At 51.7% G+C, this 17,421-nt stretch overlaps 8 protein-coding genes across 8 annotated transcripts; 7 read left to right on the top strand and 1 right to left on the bottom strand.

Moving 5' to 3' along the window:
* Window positions 1–384: 384 nt before the first annotated feature.
* VTN00DRAFT_760 (uncharacterized protein) lies at window positions 385–3,906 on the top strand (the record flags this gene model as incomplete). The annotated part of the gene is made up of 1 exon (XM_069434361.1): window positions 385–3,906. One exon carries the CDS (start codon window positions 385–387, stop codon window positions 3,904–3,906), a length of 3,522 nt encoding a protein of 1,173 aa, XP_069291467.1.
* Window positions 3,907–5,119: 1,213 nt separating this feature from the next.
* On the top strand, window positions 5,120–6,509 carry VTN00DRAFT_759 (uncharacterized protein; the record flags this gene model as incomplete). The annotated part of the gene is made up of 4 exons (XM_069434349.1): window positions 5,120–5,237; window positions 5,422–5,555; window positions 5,624–5,807; window positions 5,866–6,509. 4 exons carry the CDS (start codon window positions 5,120–5,122, stop codon window positions 6,507–6,509), a joined length of 1,080 nt encoding a protein of 359 aa, XP_069291466.1.
* Window positions 6,510–6,593: 84 nt separating this feature from the next.
* On the bottom strand, window positions 6,594–7,032 carry VTN00DRAFT_758 (uncharacterized protein; the record flags this gene model as incomplete). The annotated part of the gene is made up of 2 exons (XM_069434338.1): window positions 6,594–6,794; window positions 6,943–7,032. The coding sequence occupies 2 exons, from the start codon at window positions 7,030–7,032 to the stop codon at window positions 6,594–6,596; spliced, it is 291 nt and encodes a 96-aa protein (XP_069291465.1).
* Window positions 7,033–7,973: 941 nt separating this feature from the next.
* VTN00DRAFT_757 (uncharacterized protein) lies at window positions 7,974–10,317 on the top strand (the record flags this gene model as incomplete). The annotated part of the gene is made up of 4 exons (XM_069434327.1): window positions 7,974–8,083; window positions 8,808–8,848; window positions 8,943–9,646; window positions 9,748–10,317. The coding sequence occupies 4 exons, from the start codon at window positions 7,974–7,976 to the stop codon at window positions 10,315–10,317; spliced, it is 1,425 nt and encodes a 474-aa protein (XP_069291464.1).
* A 3,453-nt stretch (window positions 10,318–13,770) lies between these two features.
* Window positions 13,771–14,091, top strand: VTN00DRAFT_756 (uncharacterized protein; the record flags this gene model as incomplete). The annotated part of the gene is made up of 2 exons (XM_069434316.1): window positions 13,771–13,880; window positions 13,956–14,091. 2 exons carry the CDS (start codon window positions 13,771–13,773, stop codon window positions 14,089–14,091), a joined length of 246 nt encoding a protein of 81 aa, XP_069291463.1.
* A 26-nt stretch (window positions 14,092–14,117) lies between these two features.
* VTN00DRAFT_755 (uncharacterized protein) lies at window positions 14,118–14,858 on the top strand (the record flags this gene model as incomplete). Its single annotated transcript, XM_069434305.1, has 1 exon — window positions 14,118–14,858. The coding sequence occupies one exon, from the start codon at window positions 14,118–14,120 to the stop codon at window positions 14,856–14,858; it is 741 nt and encodes a 246-aa protein (XP_069291462.1).
* Window positions 14,859–15,111: 253 nt separating this feature from the next.
* Window positions 15,112–15,445, top strand: VTN00DRAFT_754 (uncharacterized protein; the record flags this gene model as incomplete). Its single annotated transcript, XM_069434294.1, has 2 exons — window positions 15,112–15,171; window positions 15,293–15,445. The coding sequence occupies 2 exons, from the start codon at window positions 15,112–15,114 to the stop codon at window positions 15,443–15,445; spliced, it is 213 nt and encodes a 70-aa protein (XP_069291461.1).
* Window positions 15,446–15,753: 308 nt separating this feature from the next.
* VTN00DRAFT_753 (uncharacterized protein) lies at window positions 15,754–17,199 on the top strand (the record flags this gene model as incomplete). Its single annotated transcript, XM_069434283.1, has 2 exons — window positions 15,754–16,024; window positions 16,622–17,199. The coding sequence occupies 2 exons, from the start codon at window positions 15,754–15,756 to the stop codon at window positions 17,197–17,199; spliced, it is 849 nt and encodes a 282-aa protein (XP_069291460.1).
* Between the last annotated feature and the right edge of the window lie 222 nt (window positions 17,200–17,421).

The raw sequence follows: 17,421 nt of genomic DNA, 5'->3' as shown, positions 1-17,421 counted from the left end.
TTAGGCACTTTAAACCTTACAACCTGGCGAGACAGTCTGCTCTAATCCACAACAGTTTATTTAATCTTGAGATCAAATTGAGCGTGCACGTGCTTATATAATACAGTACTCTCTCGAATTTGCGCTTGTCCATAATAGGAAATATTGATCACGTGATCTCGTGTCACCCTCGAGGTCGTGTCGCTGGTGGCAAGGTAGCAGCCACAGAACATAAAACCACATTAGGGCTACGCCGGAGTTCCCCTCGCTGAGATGCCACTTGAGGGGCAGTTGGTAGGGGTGAAGTCGCCATTTTATGGCGGTTAACCTGCCTGCTTTTGAATGAAATGGGCACATCGTGTCTCCACGCCTTGACCTTCCGCTGCGAACCGATCTCCCGTCGCCATGGGTGTCACCGGACTCTGGACGGTCGTCCAGCCATGCGCGCGGCCGATCAAGCTTGAAACTCTCAATAAGAAAAGACTCGCCGTCGACGCGTCGATTTGGATATATCAATTTTTGAAAGCCGTGCGCGATAAGGAAGGCAACGCGCTTCGCAATGCACATGTCGTTGGCTTCTTTCGCCGCATATGCAAACTGCTCTATTTTGGAATAAAGCCGGTCTTCGTTTTCGACGGTGGAGCGCCTATACTGAAACGACAAACCATAGCTGCGAGGAAGAAGAGACGAGAAGGCCGGAGGGAGGATGCCGTCAGGACTGCTGGGAGACTGCTGGCGGTCCAAATGCAGAGGAGGGCTGAGGAAGAAGAAGCTAAGCGCAAGGATTCACGGAGACAGCGAGAAGAGGAAGTACCAGACAATCCGGTTTATGTGGATGAGGCATTCATGACGGAGAAGGAGAAGCGCCAGAACCGCCAATTTCGGAAGAAGGATGCGTATCATCTTCCGGAGCTGGAGGTTTCACTCGAAGAGATGGGTGCACCTAATGACCCACGGATAATGTCACACGAGGAGCTTGAGGAATATGCGCGGCAATTTCACTCCGGAGAAGATATCAATATCTACGACTTCTCCAAGATCGACTTTGACAGCCCATTCTTTCAAAGCTTGCCTGCCACCGACCGCTACAATATCCTTAATGCCGCTAGGCTTCGCAGCCGATTGCGAATGGGGTATTCTAAGGAGCAACTGGATACAATGTTTCCTGATCGCATGGCATTTTCGAAATTTCAGATCGAACGTGTTAAAGAACGCAATGACCTTACACAACGATTGATGAACATCAACGGTATGAACGGAGGCGATATCATGAGCTCTGGTCAGAGAATTGCTGGAGAACGTGGCAAGGAATATGTCTTGGTGAAGGATAGTGAGGTCGAGGGTGGATGGGCATTAGGTGTGGTGAGCAACAAGAACGAGGGTCGGAGAGATAAGCCAATCGACGTCGAAAAGTACGGACAGCAGGATGTATTCAAAACAACAGAGGACAAGTCGGAGGACGAGTCTGATGATTTTGAAGACGTCCCTGTTGAAGGGCTGAACAGGCTTCCAAAGCTTCCTTTCTTTCAAGAGGGGGTCTTTGATGAAGCGATTGAGCAGCGTGTCCTCGAAATCACTGAGAAAAGAAGGGCTATATATGATGCACGACGCGAAGCGGCTGCGAGACAGAGCCGTGTCGAGCAAGAACTTTTCGTTGAGAGCAGCTTCGCAGAGAGCCAGCAGAACCCTCGGGATGCAAATTTCGATGCTCTTTTCGAGGAACAAGCCGATAGCGAAGATGAACATCTTCGTAGAGCAATTGAGATGTCGTTGGAATCTCCCAAGGAGGACCTCATTGTTGACGCGCCTCCAGTCGACTCTGGTGCTGCTCAGTCACCGCCTAAGGAGCACATGGCTGGTTCTGTTCCTGAGAGTGACGATGATGATATGGACTTTACAGCTGCCTTGGCAAGATCCAAAAGGTCAAAAGGTGTCCCAAAACCACAATCTGCGGTTCCCAGTTTCGTAGCGCAGCATCCCTTCGACGGCCCACTGCCGTTCGAGCCTCTCAAGACCCGCAAGTCATCAGCTGCAGAAAAGCCACAGGGTGCAGATATTGATGAAGACGCTGGTGGGTTTGAAAGAGAACCCCAACAGGCGCCTGAAAAGAAACTGCCTTTACCGCCTTGGTTCTCAGGAGAAGGGGGGTTAAAAAAAGATTTCATTAGCGAAGAAATCAATGATGACTCTGTGGAGAGATATCGAGATATGGCAATGACTCCTCATCATCAGTTCCTGAAGGACCATAAGTCTCCTGATGTCATTGATGTGGACAAGATCCCAAACTCGAAAGTCATCGACCTGGAGGCCGACGAGGAACCTCCAGCCGTTCAAGCGGAGGAAAAGATGGACGAGTCGTTAATCAGGGCGGAAGAGACGTTCTATAAGATAGAGATGGACCATGAAGCTTCAACTGTATCGAATACGGTCCAGCCAGAAACTTCTCAATTTCTTGGGTCTACGGCCAAGGAATCCGAAGACGAACAAGTTTACGAATGGGAGGCTACTGATGAGGAAGCTGCCTCTCATTCAGTGCCACGAAAAAAGGAGGCAGTTAACGTAACGGAGAAACCGGCTCTACGTGAAGGGCCATCGCCATCACCTGAATTTGAAGATGTTGAGATACAGCCTACAGGCAGGACGCCAGAGGTGCCAGCTAGCTCGAACATGGCTGCCCCAGCCAAATTTGAGTTTGGACCCGGATCTGTGGATGACCAACAGGACTCTCTCTTTGTCGAGGATGACGGTCATTTCTCGGATCCTGAAGACGAAGATTTAATGCGACAGCTTGCAGCTGAAGCAGAGGAGCATGCACGGTTTGCGTCGAGTCTGAACTCGAAAACACAGGCTGAGAATGCTATTGACTACGAGAGAGAGCTCAAACAGCTGCGGTCTCAGCAGAAGAAGGATCGCAGAGATGCTGACGAGGTATCTCAGATTATGATCACTGAGTGCCAGCAGTTGCTAAGGCTCTTTGGGCTGCCGTATATCACTGCTCCTATGGAAGCTGAAGCGCAATGCGCGAAGCTTGTCTCTCTAGGGCTGGTCGACGGGATTGTCACAGATGATAGTGACATCTTCCTTTTTGGCGGTACCCGTGTCTACAAGAACATGTTCAACCAGAGCAAGTACGTCGAGTGCTACCTCGCGTCTGATCTGGAAAAGGAGTACGCGCTGGACCGCAAGAAGCTCATCCGCTTCGCCCATCTCCTGGGCAGTGACTACACGGAAGGAATTCCTGGGGTTGGCCCCGTCACTGCGTTGGAGATCCTGACCGAGTTCAACACCCTGGAAGAGTTCCGGGACTGGTGGACGCAGGTCCAGCAGGGCGTCCAAATCCCGGATGACCCGCACGCTGCGTTCCGCAAGAAATTCAAGAAGAACATATCGAAACTTTTCCTTCCTCCATCCTTCCCGGACAGCCGTGTTGACATCGCATATCTGGAACCTGAAGTTGATTCCGATCCTTCTCCATTCCAATGGGGTGTGCCTGATCTGAACGGGCTGAGAAATTTCCTCATGGCGACAATCGGGTGGAGTCAGGAACGGACCGACGAGGTTCTAGTCCCTGTCATCCGCGACATGAACCGAAGGGAGCAGGAAGGGACGCAGTCCAATATCACCAGCTTCTTCAGCGGTCCTCAGGGGGCCGGTGCCTTTGCCCCACGGGTACGACCCGAGGGTAGAAGCCGGATGGAGAAGGCGTTCAGTCGGTTACGGCAGGAGGCCGAGTCCAGGAATCATCCGCAACAAGCAGATCTCGACGGGGACGAAGAGAAGTCTGCAGACACGGATGGAGATGAGACCAACACGTCAAATAAGAGGGGTAAGAGGCGGGCGCCCGCCAGAAAGGGACGGTCTCCCACGAACGACACTGGTGGCAACTCTACAACCAAGAGACGCAGAACCGCACGAGGCACGGAGTGATGAATACTTTGCGACTACTATATGATTACTGACGAGGAGTTATGGGATGTAACAATTATAGACTACCTATAGTATCTACTGCATAGTTATACGGAGTAATAGCTCAAATCTTAATATACATGGAGCTGAGCGTGGCGGTGCAACGATGCGACAAGCGGCTCTGGTCTTTGCGAATAAAACTGTGAGATCGCCAAATCCGGGAGCCCCATGTGGAATTAGTTAACATGGGTGCTCCTGGAGATCTGTAAGGCTGATCCTTTGGGCTGTGGAGGAGAGCTGGGAGCTCCGATCATTGGGCGTTGCTATCGGGCTGGACCCTCTCTCTGATCCGCAGAACAGAGGACGGCAGTTCCTTGCAATCGCGTCATAGGAGAGAGGCATGGACTCGGCGTGCTATTTCCAAATCTCGTTGCCGATCAATTGCCGTATTCCTCCAGTTCAGATGAAGCCCAGGAAGCAAGAATGTTGCCCGAAAGCCTGCGCTGAAGAGTGGTGACGTCTGCGACGAGACATCGACCGTTGACGTCGGTGGAGAAGCAGAGAGCAAGGTTGAGCAAGACCGTGCCTAAGGCTGGCCAGGAAATGTCTGGCCCTGGAGGAGCTACAGCGACTGCTTGCTGGCACCTGCAGGTCTCCTGCCACCCGCGTCTCTGCAGAAGATCCCCTGCGGCGTCTGAGCATCTCTCCTCTGCTATCTGCTGCCCGCAAAATCCAGGCCTGTATCTGATCTGAGAGACCCCCGCGTTTCGTCCAGACAGACCGGTCGGGACCACTTCCTCCCATCGCGTCTCCATCTCCGTCTCCGCCCAGACTGGCCCGCCGCCGCATCGGGCATGCTAGCCGAGCGACACGACGTCACCGCGCGGCTCTGCTGGATGTACAGCTCGAGGACGGAAGACTCATCATAGCTTCTTATATCATCCATCCACCGGGTTCCGGAGTCTCTGGAAGTCCTGGTATCCGGGATTTCTCACGGACCTGATTTTCCTGGCGGAAAGGAAGGGAGTTGTTGCTGCTTCGGCCTGCTTGCGTTGCCGGCCCCCGTCCAGGTGTCTCTCACCCGTCGCATCGTGACCACCCCTCCTCTCACGTCACCACTGCGCAGCAATCGGACCGCTTATCGCTCCAGCGCTTCATTCAAGACGTCCACCTCCTCACCAATCCCTCCATCGCAACTCCATCGACACCACTCTGTGCAGAACGATCGTCCATCATGCACCGCACGTACTCGATGCGCCAGACGCGCGCCCCGACGGCGTCGCAGATCGAGAACCCACCTCCTCCGCCCTCTTCCACCAAGACTGGAAGGCTGTTCGGGAGAAGTAGTTTTGGTGAGTCTTAGACCCCATCCTTGATATCGTGCGCTGGGAAATACGATTGGCAGCCAATGGTGCCTCGTTTTTGGACACTCGCGCATCAATCGCTGGGGCTATGTTGGACGTCGACCGCGCCATCTTTCTGATTTCTTGGAGCTAGAGTACGGATCAGGTAGTAACTGACAAGGCAACTCTACAGGCCATGCATTCCGTAGACAGACCGCCGGCGCGTTTGGACCTGATCTTGCTAAGAAGCTGTCGCAGCTTGTGAAGATGGAGAAGAACGTCATGCGCAGCATGGAACTGGTTGGACGGGAGAGAATGGAAGTCGCGGTATGTCATAAGAGACTCCGAAAGATATATAACGAAGCTCTCGAAGCTCATGCGATTACCTTATCCAGCAACAACTCTCGCTCTGGGGAGAGAATTGCGACGACGACGTCTCGGACGTGACGGACAAGTTGGGCGTTCTGATCTACGAGATCGGAGAGCTCGAAGACCAGTTCGTCGACCGCTATGACCAGTACCGTATCACCATCAAGAGCATCCGCAACATCGAGGCTTCCGTGCAGCCCAGCAGAGACCGTGAGTTTACTATACCGTTTGCCTCATTCTGCTGAGGTTCTGACGTGTCCCATTATAGGCAAACAGAAGATCACAGACGAGATCGCCAAGCTCAAATACAAGGAGCCAAACTCTCCCCGCATCGTCGTTCTCGAGCAGGAGCTTGTCCGCGCGGAAGCAGAGTCCCTTGTCGCAGAAGCTCAGCTGTCAAACATCACCCGGGAGAAACTGAAGGCTGCCTTCTCATACCAGTTTGATGCGCTCCGCGAACACTGCGAGAAGGTGGCCATCATTGCGGGCTACGGCAAGCACCTCCTGGATCTCATCGATGATACTCCCGTCACTCCCGGTGAAACTCGCCAGGCTTACGACGGTTACGAAGCCAGCAAGGCTATCATCCAAGACTGCGAGGATGCTCTGACAAACTGGGTGACATCCAAAGCCCAGGTCAGGTCGAGCTTGTCCAGTCGCTCCCGCACCCTCTCTCAACGTCGCCGCAATACCATGTCCAAGAACCGTGAGGGAGTCGACCTCTCCGGTCAGGACCAGCCAATGAGGGGAGACCGAGATTCGTGGGTCCCCGCCGACCAGCATGCGTCCTACCAGCGGAGTGATGATGGAGAAGCGGTAGATGGCGATGACGAGAGTGTCAACCAAGGCGCCAACGGAGAACAAAGAGGCCGCGAAGAGGAGAGGGATCCAAGAGACCCGCTTGCAGCGTGACTTGAAGGCGTCAATGCTTCGTTGACTCTAGTTCCTACCATTGCGGGTGGCTGAATGTCCTATTTCGCTCGTTCTTCATTTGGTCTAATGACTTCCCTTCTCGTCCGCTCTCTTCTCCCTCCTGTTCTCACGATCGATCAAAAGCCGCTCATACGCGGCATTACGCAGCCTCACGACGATGTTATTATCAGCTCCTCCCGAATCTCTTAAAGCTTCCTTGGATGCTCCCGTCGACCTTCTCTTGATTCTATCCACACTCGTTACGAACGTGTCGCCCAACCGCAACTTGAATGCCCAAAATCACGTCAGGCTCATGCTAAACGCAATGGTGGCTTGGTAGGCAAGCCAGTAGCTGATACAAAATTCTTGTGTGTCCGTTCTCGTTTTTTTTTCTCTTCTCCACGCTTTCCTTCACCCCGTTGTTCTATATAACTTTTTTAAACCTGTGCTGGTTAATCCGTTGGGTCAAGTCGACCGGTGGATCGCAGATCCAGCTTTTCCGGACAAAGGTCGAATGATACATATGCGGTTATGTCATGTTAATTGCAAGGTGACAGTTATGCTAGGCTAGGTTTTAGGTTGGGCTATGTTAGGATACGGAGCGCTGGGGGGTGCCCACTGCTGTAATAATTAATATATGGAATGGAATGAATAATCTTCGACTTATCTTTGCCCCTTATTACAGATCTCTTTGCTTCGTCCTAGCAGTTTTCGGCAGGTGAGAGCTCAAGTGAACTTATCAGGAACCACCTGAGTATCGTATCTGAGCGTGGGGCGCCTGTAGAGGGTCCCTGTTGATAGCGATCCCGAAGGATGCTTATCAGATTTGCACGAGGAAGGGGTTCATGTATACTTGCATTGCTAATGGGGGCATGACAATCATTACAAGACTTCTTTTCTTCCCTTTGACCTTCGATTTTCAGTACCTTTACGGGCTCTATGTTTCTTTCCTTTTTTTTCTCGATTAACAGAGGCCTAAGGGTGATAAATATCTCAAGTGAAAGAAAAACGAATACAGGGGTTCAATCAAGGTGTCCCCAGCAGGCGTTATGGCAGTGGCTGTCTGGTTCTCTTTGAGGGTCCATGGGCGATGACGGGCCCCTCAGCGATTCAGCGCGTGATAAGGACGACGAACCTTGGAACCAGCATATAGGAGTTGTATCTAAAGGATGATGAGATCTTCTGGTCGACAACACACAGGATCTACTTGATCAACATGCTCTGCTCGGAAGATTTGCAACTAGTAGCAGCAGCCCCTCGTGGTCCCTCCAGGAACGCGTGGGTATCCGGCACGGCGATCCGAGAATAAAGCACTTGCACTGTGCACACGCTGCACAGCGCCTAATAATAGGCCGCACACAAAGACCGACCTCACACCCACTTTCCCTCTCGGGGGCCACGACTGCCGCTGTTGCGCCCTCGACCAGATCCAGATCTCCCCTCTCTCCGTACGAGATACCAGACATGAGAATCCTTCGGCATCATCTTCATGCAAGCCACGCGTCCACGGCGTCTTTCCGCGCGGCATCTCTGGCAGAATACGTCGTTGCGCACGCTGGCACTACGTACTTCCTGTACGTACGGAAAGCTTAGCGAAGGCTTAGCAGAGCTTAGCCTGAACTACGGAGCGCTCCGAAACGTCTCTTCTGGCTGCCATTCGCGTGTCGGACCTCCGTGGGTCCTGTCGGCGAAAGTCGAGACCAGCTAATGATACTAATTAACGGCGCCCTCGAGCCACCAACAACGTGAAGATTGATCAGGCTGGCGCTCACGGCGGCATGTCGCCGACAACTGCGTGCCGCTATTCCCCTTAGCAATAGTAAGACATAGCGTCGATCAATTGTTGGAAAAGGCCTGCAAGAAAGTTAACCTCACTTTCTCTCCTGATTGCTCCTTTTACGGGCTTTTCCTTGATCATAACTACATACTTACTGGACTTACCGTTATTTGCATGGCGATGCGCGAATTATTGAAAATGAGAACTACTTCTCCCGAACGTTAGAACTAACCGGCTGTCTTCCCAGGGGCTGCTGCATCCAGTTCGCTACTTACCGGTTGTGAGACGTATCCTCGAGTGCCCATTCGCTGCTGGGCTCCTGTCCCCTTGTCCTGAAGAATAACAACATCGTGTTTTTCACTTACGCATCTATCAGCGTCTTCTGGTCTGCAACTGGAATAACGGTACCCACTCACGCATTCTTTTGCCTTAGGCCTCACGGCGATGGGGGACTCACAAAAGCTGTCATGGAAGCTTCGCTGGTCATGGCTTCTGGGCTTGCTAATTATCTCACGGTATAGCCTCGGGGCCAGTGCCATTGATTTGGATCTGAATGATGATGGTTCGTCATTCATACTTTCCTGGATCCGGCAGTCTTCTAATGCCACCCCGCTTGGTTGCCATGATATGACTGACAGAATGTCTGCTTCTGGTAGAATCGATAAAGAAAGCGGCCAGTACCATCGCTTATGACATGGTCAAATACTACACCGGAAACCGCACCGGCGATGTCCCAGGAAACCTTCCTGACCCATATTATTGGTGGGAAGCGGGCGCCATGTTCGGAGCATTGATCGACTACTGGTATTATACAGGGGACGCGTCCTATAATGACATCACTATGCAAGCCCTGTTGCACCAGGCAGGGTCGAACGGAGACTTCATGCCCTTGAACCAGACCAGGACCGAAGGCAACGACGATCAGTCCTTCTGGGCATTCAGCGCCATGGCTGCGGCGGAGCTGAACTTCCCCAACCCACCTGAGGACAAGCCGCAATGGCTTGCCATGGTACAAGCAGTGTTTAACGAACAGGCCGCGCGTTGGAACACGGAGGCGTGCGGAGGAGGACTGAAGTGGCAGATTTTCACATTCAACAACGGGTACGACTATCGCAATACAATCGCGAACGGATGTTTTTTCAATATCGCCTCGCGGCTGGCACGGTACACTGGAAATCAAACGTATGCAGACTGGGCAGTCAAGTCATGGAATTGGGTGCGAAGAATCGGCCTAATCAGCGATTCATACCAAGCTTTCGACGGTACTGACGATACCAATAACTGCACGACCATCAACCATGTTATGTGGACGTACAACAACGGTGTCTTCCTGCACGGAGCTGCCAATATGTACAATTACGTACGTGCAATTGACTCCCCAAGATCGAGCCCCAACCGGGGAATTCTATAAAAGGATTGAGTTAGCCAGTCGGTGACATAAGCAACTAACGATACCCGCAGACAAACGGCTCTGCCGAGTGGAAGGAACATATCAACGGCCTCCTTAACTCTGCCAACATCTTCTTCTCCACCAACGAGAGCTCCAAGGATGTTATGTACGAAGTCGCCTGTGAGCTGATCAACGACTGTCAGACGGATCAGTTCTCCTTCAAAGCCTACCTGTCACGCTGGATGACAGCCACGACCCAGCTTGCCCCATTCACACAAGACATTATCATGACACGGCTTGGGGCCTCCGCCAGGGCGGCAGCGGCGCAGTGTACTGGTGGCGATACAGGTACGCAGTGCGGCATGAAATGGACTCTCGGACACTGGGACGGGACCACCGGGGTTGGACAGCAGATGTCTGCGCTGGAGGTGGTGCAAGGAAACCTGGTCAAACGGGTCAAGGGGCCAGTCACGAGCGCGCACGGCGGGACAAGTAAGGGCAACGCTGCAGCGGGCACCGAGACGGGGGACACTCCGATCCACTGGGACCCAATAACGACGGGGGACAAGGTCGGCGCTGCCTTTGTGACGACGGCACTGTTGGTGTCGATCATGGGGTGTACGTACATTATGGTGTCGTGAGAGTGGTTATCTGGGGTTCGCAATGAAGTCTATAGAAGCAAAAACGGTGCTACTCTGTGGAATCGGGGTGTTGAGCACAGGTCGGGAGTTAAGTGGTGTGTTTTCGAGCTTTTATTCACTTGTATATTTTGCATCATTGTATGTATATTCATCCTACCGGGGCTGTGTTGCTCGTTGAGCATTGTCTGATGTTTACGGTGTCTATGCAGTACAATAGACCCCTTTTGGGAAATCCAGAAAAGGACTTCTGTAAACAGATTCATCTATCAGACTAACTCTGAGAAATATGACAGTTCTTTCTTGCCCCTTACTCGGTTCCGTGTCAGTATATTGCAATTAGACCATCTGTACTGAGAAGGTTAGGCTAGACGCGGGAGCGCTTCTCAATTGTACAGTAATTGGAAGGAACAGAGCAGAACTGATAACTTACTTGACCTGATCTACTTGCGACTTGTGTCGGGCCGCCTCGATTTATTGATCGACGATCCATCTATCTATCTCTGGATCGACGGGACGGGATGGGCGATCTTGTATGTAGATCTTCTCCTAACAACTAACAACACCTTTCTCTCCGGTCCCCCTTTTCCTCTCTCTCAGTGAGCGAGGATACAACACACACACACACATTCACATATGAGGGGAAAGGGGAAAGAATAGTTTATCTATCTTCTAAACTTCTTCTTAAGAGAAGATTCTATCTGGTATCTAGGTATCTTTAAGGTCCAGGAAAGTGTGATTCGTGTCACCACCAGACCAAACAGACACTTACATGATTGCTGAATGCAGAGTAATCACTGCCTATAAAAGGAAAATACAATGGAGGACAATAAATGTCCATAAATAGGAATCCCTCTCTCTATATATAGTGCTAGTATCTAGGATCTACTAGGTTACCGGTATCTACCTAACTTACAAAGGTGTACTGTGTACTACTGTGTAAGCCCCTGATGGTCACGAAAAAAAAGACCCCCCATTTCCAATAACTGAATGACAGTAGTCGATCGATCGATCGACATGCTATTCTATTCTATTCCTCCGGAGGGAGTTTATCTGGCTTAGTAGATTTTCGGTTCCACTTATTCCAGAACCCCTCTTTCGAAAGAACCAACTGAACTCCTTTTTTCCTGCTATGTACATAGACGGGGAATCGATGGGGATGAATGAGGCACGGGGCACTGACACTGACATGGGATGGATCAGATCTCTACCTAAGTGATGATTGATCGACAGGGACAGGGATCGACTTTACTACCTACCTAGTTTCGAGAACTATTTTAGGAGGTATGCACCTCATACAGTGCTATTCGTGTTTGGTTTCTTCTTTTTTAAAGTGCGCAGCGCATCCTGGTGTCATAGGTAGGCAGCCCAGTGGGTAACCCAGGTCCTGCTTGAAACTAGATGGCCTGGAGGGATAAGTGAGCTCGGAGATCACTTCGACGTCATGTAGATAGGTAGGTTTATCATGACTATTATCACTTCTTTTTGCTGAATTCAGAGTGTTCAGCAATACATATATCTTTATTTCTTCCATAGTAAATTCAATTGAAGACCAGCAGAACTGCCTCTCTTGTTTAGCGCCTGATTGATGATAGTGTCAGGGCATCTTCTTCTACTGTTAATAGTTGCAATGTGAATAATACCATTGTATGGGTGTTCAGTGAGGGAGGGAGAGAGGGGATGCAGCTATTAATTAACAAGCTGCTGTCTGTAGTGATGATCTGATCTTCAATGTGCAGTAACTGCCAGGAAAGAATTGATCTAGTTGTATTGGCTCCATGGGTCGGGTCCCTTGGGTCCTCTTCCGAACTCGATGAGCACCTTCCACTAGGCACTAGGCCTGTTTAAAGGTTGGAAGTGTTCTCCTCCTTCCTCCATTAGTCATGTACTTAGGGGAGTACTAGGTAAAAGCAGCTCATCCTCCTTGGAGCTTTTAGTTTCTTTTTAAGCAACAGAGATTGAACGCATTTACAGAATTCATTCGAATGTATCGATCCCTTCGTGTTTAGAGAATGTCAGTACATGAATACGGTTCTGGATGGATGCTTCGGCAGCACCAAACTCAGGTTTCTAAAAAAGAAAGACGAAATATCCCGAATCAGCTACCTACAAGATAGGCAGTAGAGCTTGAAAGACTTTCGATCTATCCATAATCCAAACTCAACTGTTAGGTACTGTACCTAGGTCCTACTACATGCCTAGCAGGATGTACCTATTTATACTAATATGGAATATTTGCTGCTCTATCTCCCCTTCCACAATTAACTAGCAGGAATCTAAATTTTGAAAACACATCTCCTTTCCACGGTTAGGTAACTATTCATTTAGACGTGGTGGGGGTGCTAATTAATTTGAACCCGACTCCTAGAAACTCAATTGGAACAACACCCATGGTTTTTTTTTTCAAGGTCCCGGCTATAGCTATTCTGTGGTATGCACCAATTTCTTGCCATGTCCATGAAACCTTCCTGGAGGCAAGGAACAACATCCTGCAGACAGAGTCTTATGCAGTGCCTTCCTCTAATCGGGTTTAAAAGAAGGTGAAAGATAAGACTGGTTTGAAGTCGCAGCAGAGCTTGTCTACTTCCGTTCACAGACAGACAGAGGCACTAAGTATTCGATATTGGTGAGGGGAGGGGCTAGGAGATGAAAGGAGACTGAAAAGGGTGGATGGATCTGACAAAAGTTGCGAAAGAAGCAAGAGCCATTGCGAGTTTGTAAGGCAATCAAAGAAAATGAAAAGAAAAAAAGGCCATCTTTTAAGGAGCTGAAGAGCTGTAACCTAGGTAGGTACCTAGTCTGCTGCGTTGTCTTAGGTAGATTCCACGATCTTTGAGCGGAAGGTTTAGGTAGGTAGCGATAGGCAGGTACTGTACACGCCAGCAGAAAATGCGTTCCAACAGCCGTAATAAACAGAAACTGGAAGCAGTGAAGATAGCGATAGAATAGGTAGGTAAGCAGATTGCCCAATGTTCATCATTTCTTGCGAATCTTGGCGGGCTGCCGTTATCATCCAACGGGTTCACACCGCTGTTCTGTAAGGCAGAGATAAGCTTGGAGTGAATCAAGATCTATCTAAGCGGGGGAACCGGATAGGGGTTTAAGCACTCGAGAAGTTGGGTAGCACAGTGCTACCCTTGAACGTATCTTGGCGGATTTGGCATTATCGAGACATCGGTATGACACGCGTTTGATATTAATAAAGAGGACGACCCTAGCAGTCTGGGAAGAGGGGCCCCGCACGACGGGTGGCTCCTTAAGTACCCTAGGGGGACCCTCCACATGCCGACCGTGTCGGACATTAGACACCAGGGACCTACTTTTGACAGAATTCATAACGTCTGCCTAGAAGTCCACGGGACTTCGTACTGAGTACAGTTAGGCTGGCATAGTTGAACCGTGCTCCTGCCTGTGCTACATAAATCGTTCATTTATTGCATACGTCGCCGATCAGTCATGCGTCCCGTCTCGGTCGGAATCCTCTCCATCGGGGATATGGGTCTCGGGATAGCCAAGCTGCTGCAGGCGCACGACTACCGCGTGCTTACGGTGTGCCTTGGCAGGAGGTATGGATCTATCATTACTGAAGAAGCTTGGTGTTGCTTGTTGGCTTTGATTATTCGAGGCTGACCTCTCTACAGTGAAGACACTCTCGCCCGCATCCACTCAGCGTCGATGGAGGCTCTGCCATCGGACCAGGATCTTGTCATACAGTCTGATTTTACATCTTATCTATCGTCCCCCCTCGGGATGCACTGGCCACAGCCCGTCGCGTAGCCACTGCATGTCAATTGCCTGACACAATGGCTAAACGAGCGGAGGTACCGGATCACGAACGGCTCGGGACGCGGTCGAAGCCATGCTATATCGATCTCAATGCCACTCCCGCGCGTCAGGCCAGAGAAATCGCGTCAATATTCGCACCTTCTTCTACATTGTCATCATCCAATGATGGTGAAGTGTTTTTTCAGTTCCTTGACGGCGGGATCATCGGGGCCCCGCCATCGCAAGACCCGCAGACAAAGCGCTGGAAAAGATCGAGCCTGGTAATCTCGGGCACTGTCGACTTTCCACCAAGTTTTACAAAGCTTTCAGAGGCCCTCAACATGAAGATCGTTTCTCCGAACATCGGGTCGGCCTCGACGCTCAAGCTTTCGTTTGCTGCGCTGACCAAAGGACTCACTGCGCTCTCCATCCTTTCATTTTCAACTGCAGAGAGGGAATCGGTCCTTCCGGAGCTGTTGGAGCATCTGGAGGAATACTCACCTCATACAGCGGCGCTATGCACTAGTGGCGTGACTGGCATGCCGCCAAAAGCCTACCGGTGGGTTGAGGAAATGAGAGGCATCGGGGAGGCGTCTGACACGGAGGGCAGCTGGCGGGGACTCGGAGAAAGAGTGTATGGCGCATTTGCCGAGCTGTATCACACGGTAGCTGGAGAGACGGTCCTTGGAGAAGAGCGGGTTGGGAAGAGGAGTAGAGGCAAGACCGTAGAGGATGTTGCCCAGATCATGGCACGTAACAGGGACTCGAAAAAGGAGTGAAAGCAAGGGAACATGGCTTACGGCGTACTGTCGTGTTCGACCTGGACATCAGGCTGAATAGAAGAGCGATGACGCGCCCGAGATGCAAGCTTCCAGAAGGCTAGAAGACGGAGCACGTCCAAAGGGGCATCGCTGCCGCCGTGCGGGCGGAGAGCGGGCGGCCACGAGTGCCAAGACGATGCTTATGCTCGTCTTGTCTCGCTTGTACCGTCATCTGGGGCCATGACGACGCGTCCAGCAGACAGGTCGAATCATGTTGCGTAGCGCGCTGAGCTGGGTGCATGATTTGTGCCGGATCGTCGTGGTGGTCGAGGTACGTCCGTGGACCCTCTCCCGTCCGCGATAGCATGGCCAGGAGATCCAGCCCTTTAAGACGTATGAAACCCCATCGAAAATAGAAAAGCATCATCTTTCTGACAGCATCTCGAATCTAGGCAGGCCAGGTCGGCGACGCCGCAACCAGAAGCTCGATCCGCTGCCCGCAACCCACGAATCCCCGGCCGAGGCTGCTGCGAGACGCGACTGGCGAACCGCAGCTCGCGATCACGACATTTCCCCATTATATCAGACCATCGTCTAACCCTTAGCGGCATAACAAGATCACCACCGCAACCTGTCAACCGCGACTCAGAGGCAGCAGAGCAAGAGGATCGTTCAGGGTCGCGCCAGTCAGTGTGCAAGTAGATACTCACCGCCCCATCTCGCCCGCGAAGCTCCCTCCTACACGCGGCTGGCGCCCGACGCTATGCGACAGGAACGGATATCTTGCGACTGACCAGACTCAGCCCGTTAAATCTGATTCTGCCCTGCCTTTCCCCTCTTCAGCTGATCCGGGGTTCGTTTAGATGTGCTGTGAACGTGGTCGTGCTCGAGCTGCAACCACGGAGCCAGAGCCATGTCAGAAAAACACCTCCCTCCCCAGTCCGCGCCCGCCTACTTCAAGGTCGAAAACTTCAGCCATTTCACCTCATCTTCTCAGGACCCAGCTGCCTCCGAGCGCCGGCACTACTCCTTCGACGCGGGCACGGAAATCTCCCCCTTCACCAACGCCAACTTCAACATGGAGTACGACCAGACCGAGGGCCTGGGTGGCCTGTCCGTAAGCTCCTACGACAGCGTCGAGGACGAGCGCAGCCCTATCGACCCCAGGATGTACGCTTATCATGGTAAGTCCCAAGAGCTGTCGCGCAAGAGAGACTTCTCTGTCGCAATTTTCTCGCTGCCTGGTTCGTTCCTCGCGCAATGATGATGTATGCATTCCTCGCCCAGGAATGCTTGTTGGTTGTCCACGTGGTCGAGCGTTCTGCACTTTGCCCGGCGAAGCTTTTTGGATTTATCAATTCAAGTCACCCTGCTTCCGGACATCGTGAGGGCCCGTCACGAAGCATCGCTTACCATGTTGCTTCGGTCTGTCTTCGTTCCCCGTTTTGCTCCCCTCTCGGCCTTGCAGAAAATCGCTGGGATTCCAGGATGAGCACGCAATTTTATGTTCCAATTGCACATTGCAGAACGGGCGTCTGTTGATCGTCGCTTATCGCCGCTTCGGCCCGGTTGTTATCGTATGCTACGTCAAAAATGAAACCATGAGGACAATACACCGGCTCTCTATCCCAGTCTTTTGTCGTCAACCTTCTATTATTTGTTATCATTGCTGTGACTTCGTCTTCGTCTTCTCTCGTTCTAGTTGTTGTGTTCAAACTAGATCACCTCGAACTGTCTACGTGCGAACAGTCCATGTACATGTACTTATATGCAAATCGCAGCAGGTGACAAGCACATCAACTATCCGGTCCCTGACCAGATGCTCCCTTATCCACCGCACTCTATATATCCATCTGTCTCATACCCGGTTGACGACCTCGGCCACGCACCCGGCAACCTCACTCCGTCGGACGTGTCCTCTTCGATCTCTCCCCCGAATGGTCAGGTCGGCAACACCAAGTACAGCACCCAACCACCCGGTGACCGCATTGCCTCCGCTCTCAGTCTCGAGGAGCAGTCCCGCCTCGCGGCTGAGGAGGACAAGCGGCGACGAAATACGGCCGCCAGCGCCCGCTTTCGGATAAAGAAGAAGCAGCGAGAGCAAGCTCTCGAACGAACCGTGCGGGAGGCCACCGAGATGAACGCAACCCTCGAGGCCCGTGTCGCACAGCTCGAGATGGAAAACCGATGGCTGAGAAATCTCCTGACGGAGAAGCACGAGAACGTCGCAGCCCGGATGGCAGCTCCTCCTGAAGACAGCTCAGCTATCACGCAACCGCAAAGGACAGCCAGCGTCTCCGAGAGCAGTAGCGGGCAAAAACAGATTCAACCCAAGAAGGGCGTCGGCACAGATACCTGAGGAACAAAATCAAAGTTTGAGTCTCTCTTTTGCTTTTTCTTTTCCTTCCTTCCTGGACGTTACGTCTTCTCAAACGTTCCTTTTTTGTACGTGGGGTTCTTAGGAGTTTTCGTCGTTCCGCGCTCATGGGCCGGACGCTGGGATGTCTCTTGACATGATGATGTACGGGATATATCCAATTTCCTTCAGTCTTTTTTTTTAGTATAACGCTCTTTGGTCGTG

This window comes from Thermoascus crustaceus, assembly GCF_041956765.1.
Source record: "Thermoascus crustaceus strain CBS 181.67 unplaced genomic scaffold VTN00scaffold_1, whole genome shotgun sequence".
NCBI classification, from domain to species: domain Eukaryota; kingdom Fungi; phylum Ascomycota; class Eurotiomycetes; order Eurotiales; family Thermoascaceae; genus Thermoascus; species Thermoascus crustaceus.
Note: the sequence above shows the minus strand (reverse complement) of the source record. Positions and strands in the feature narration are given on the sequence as shown.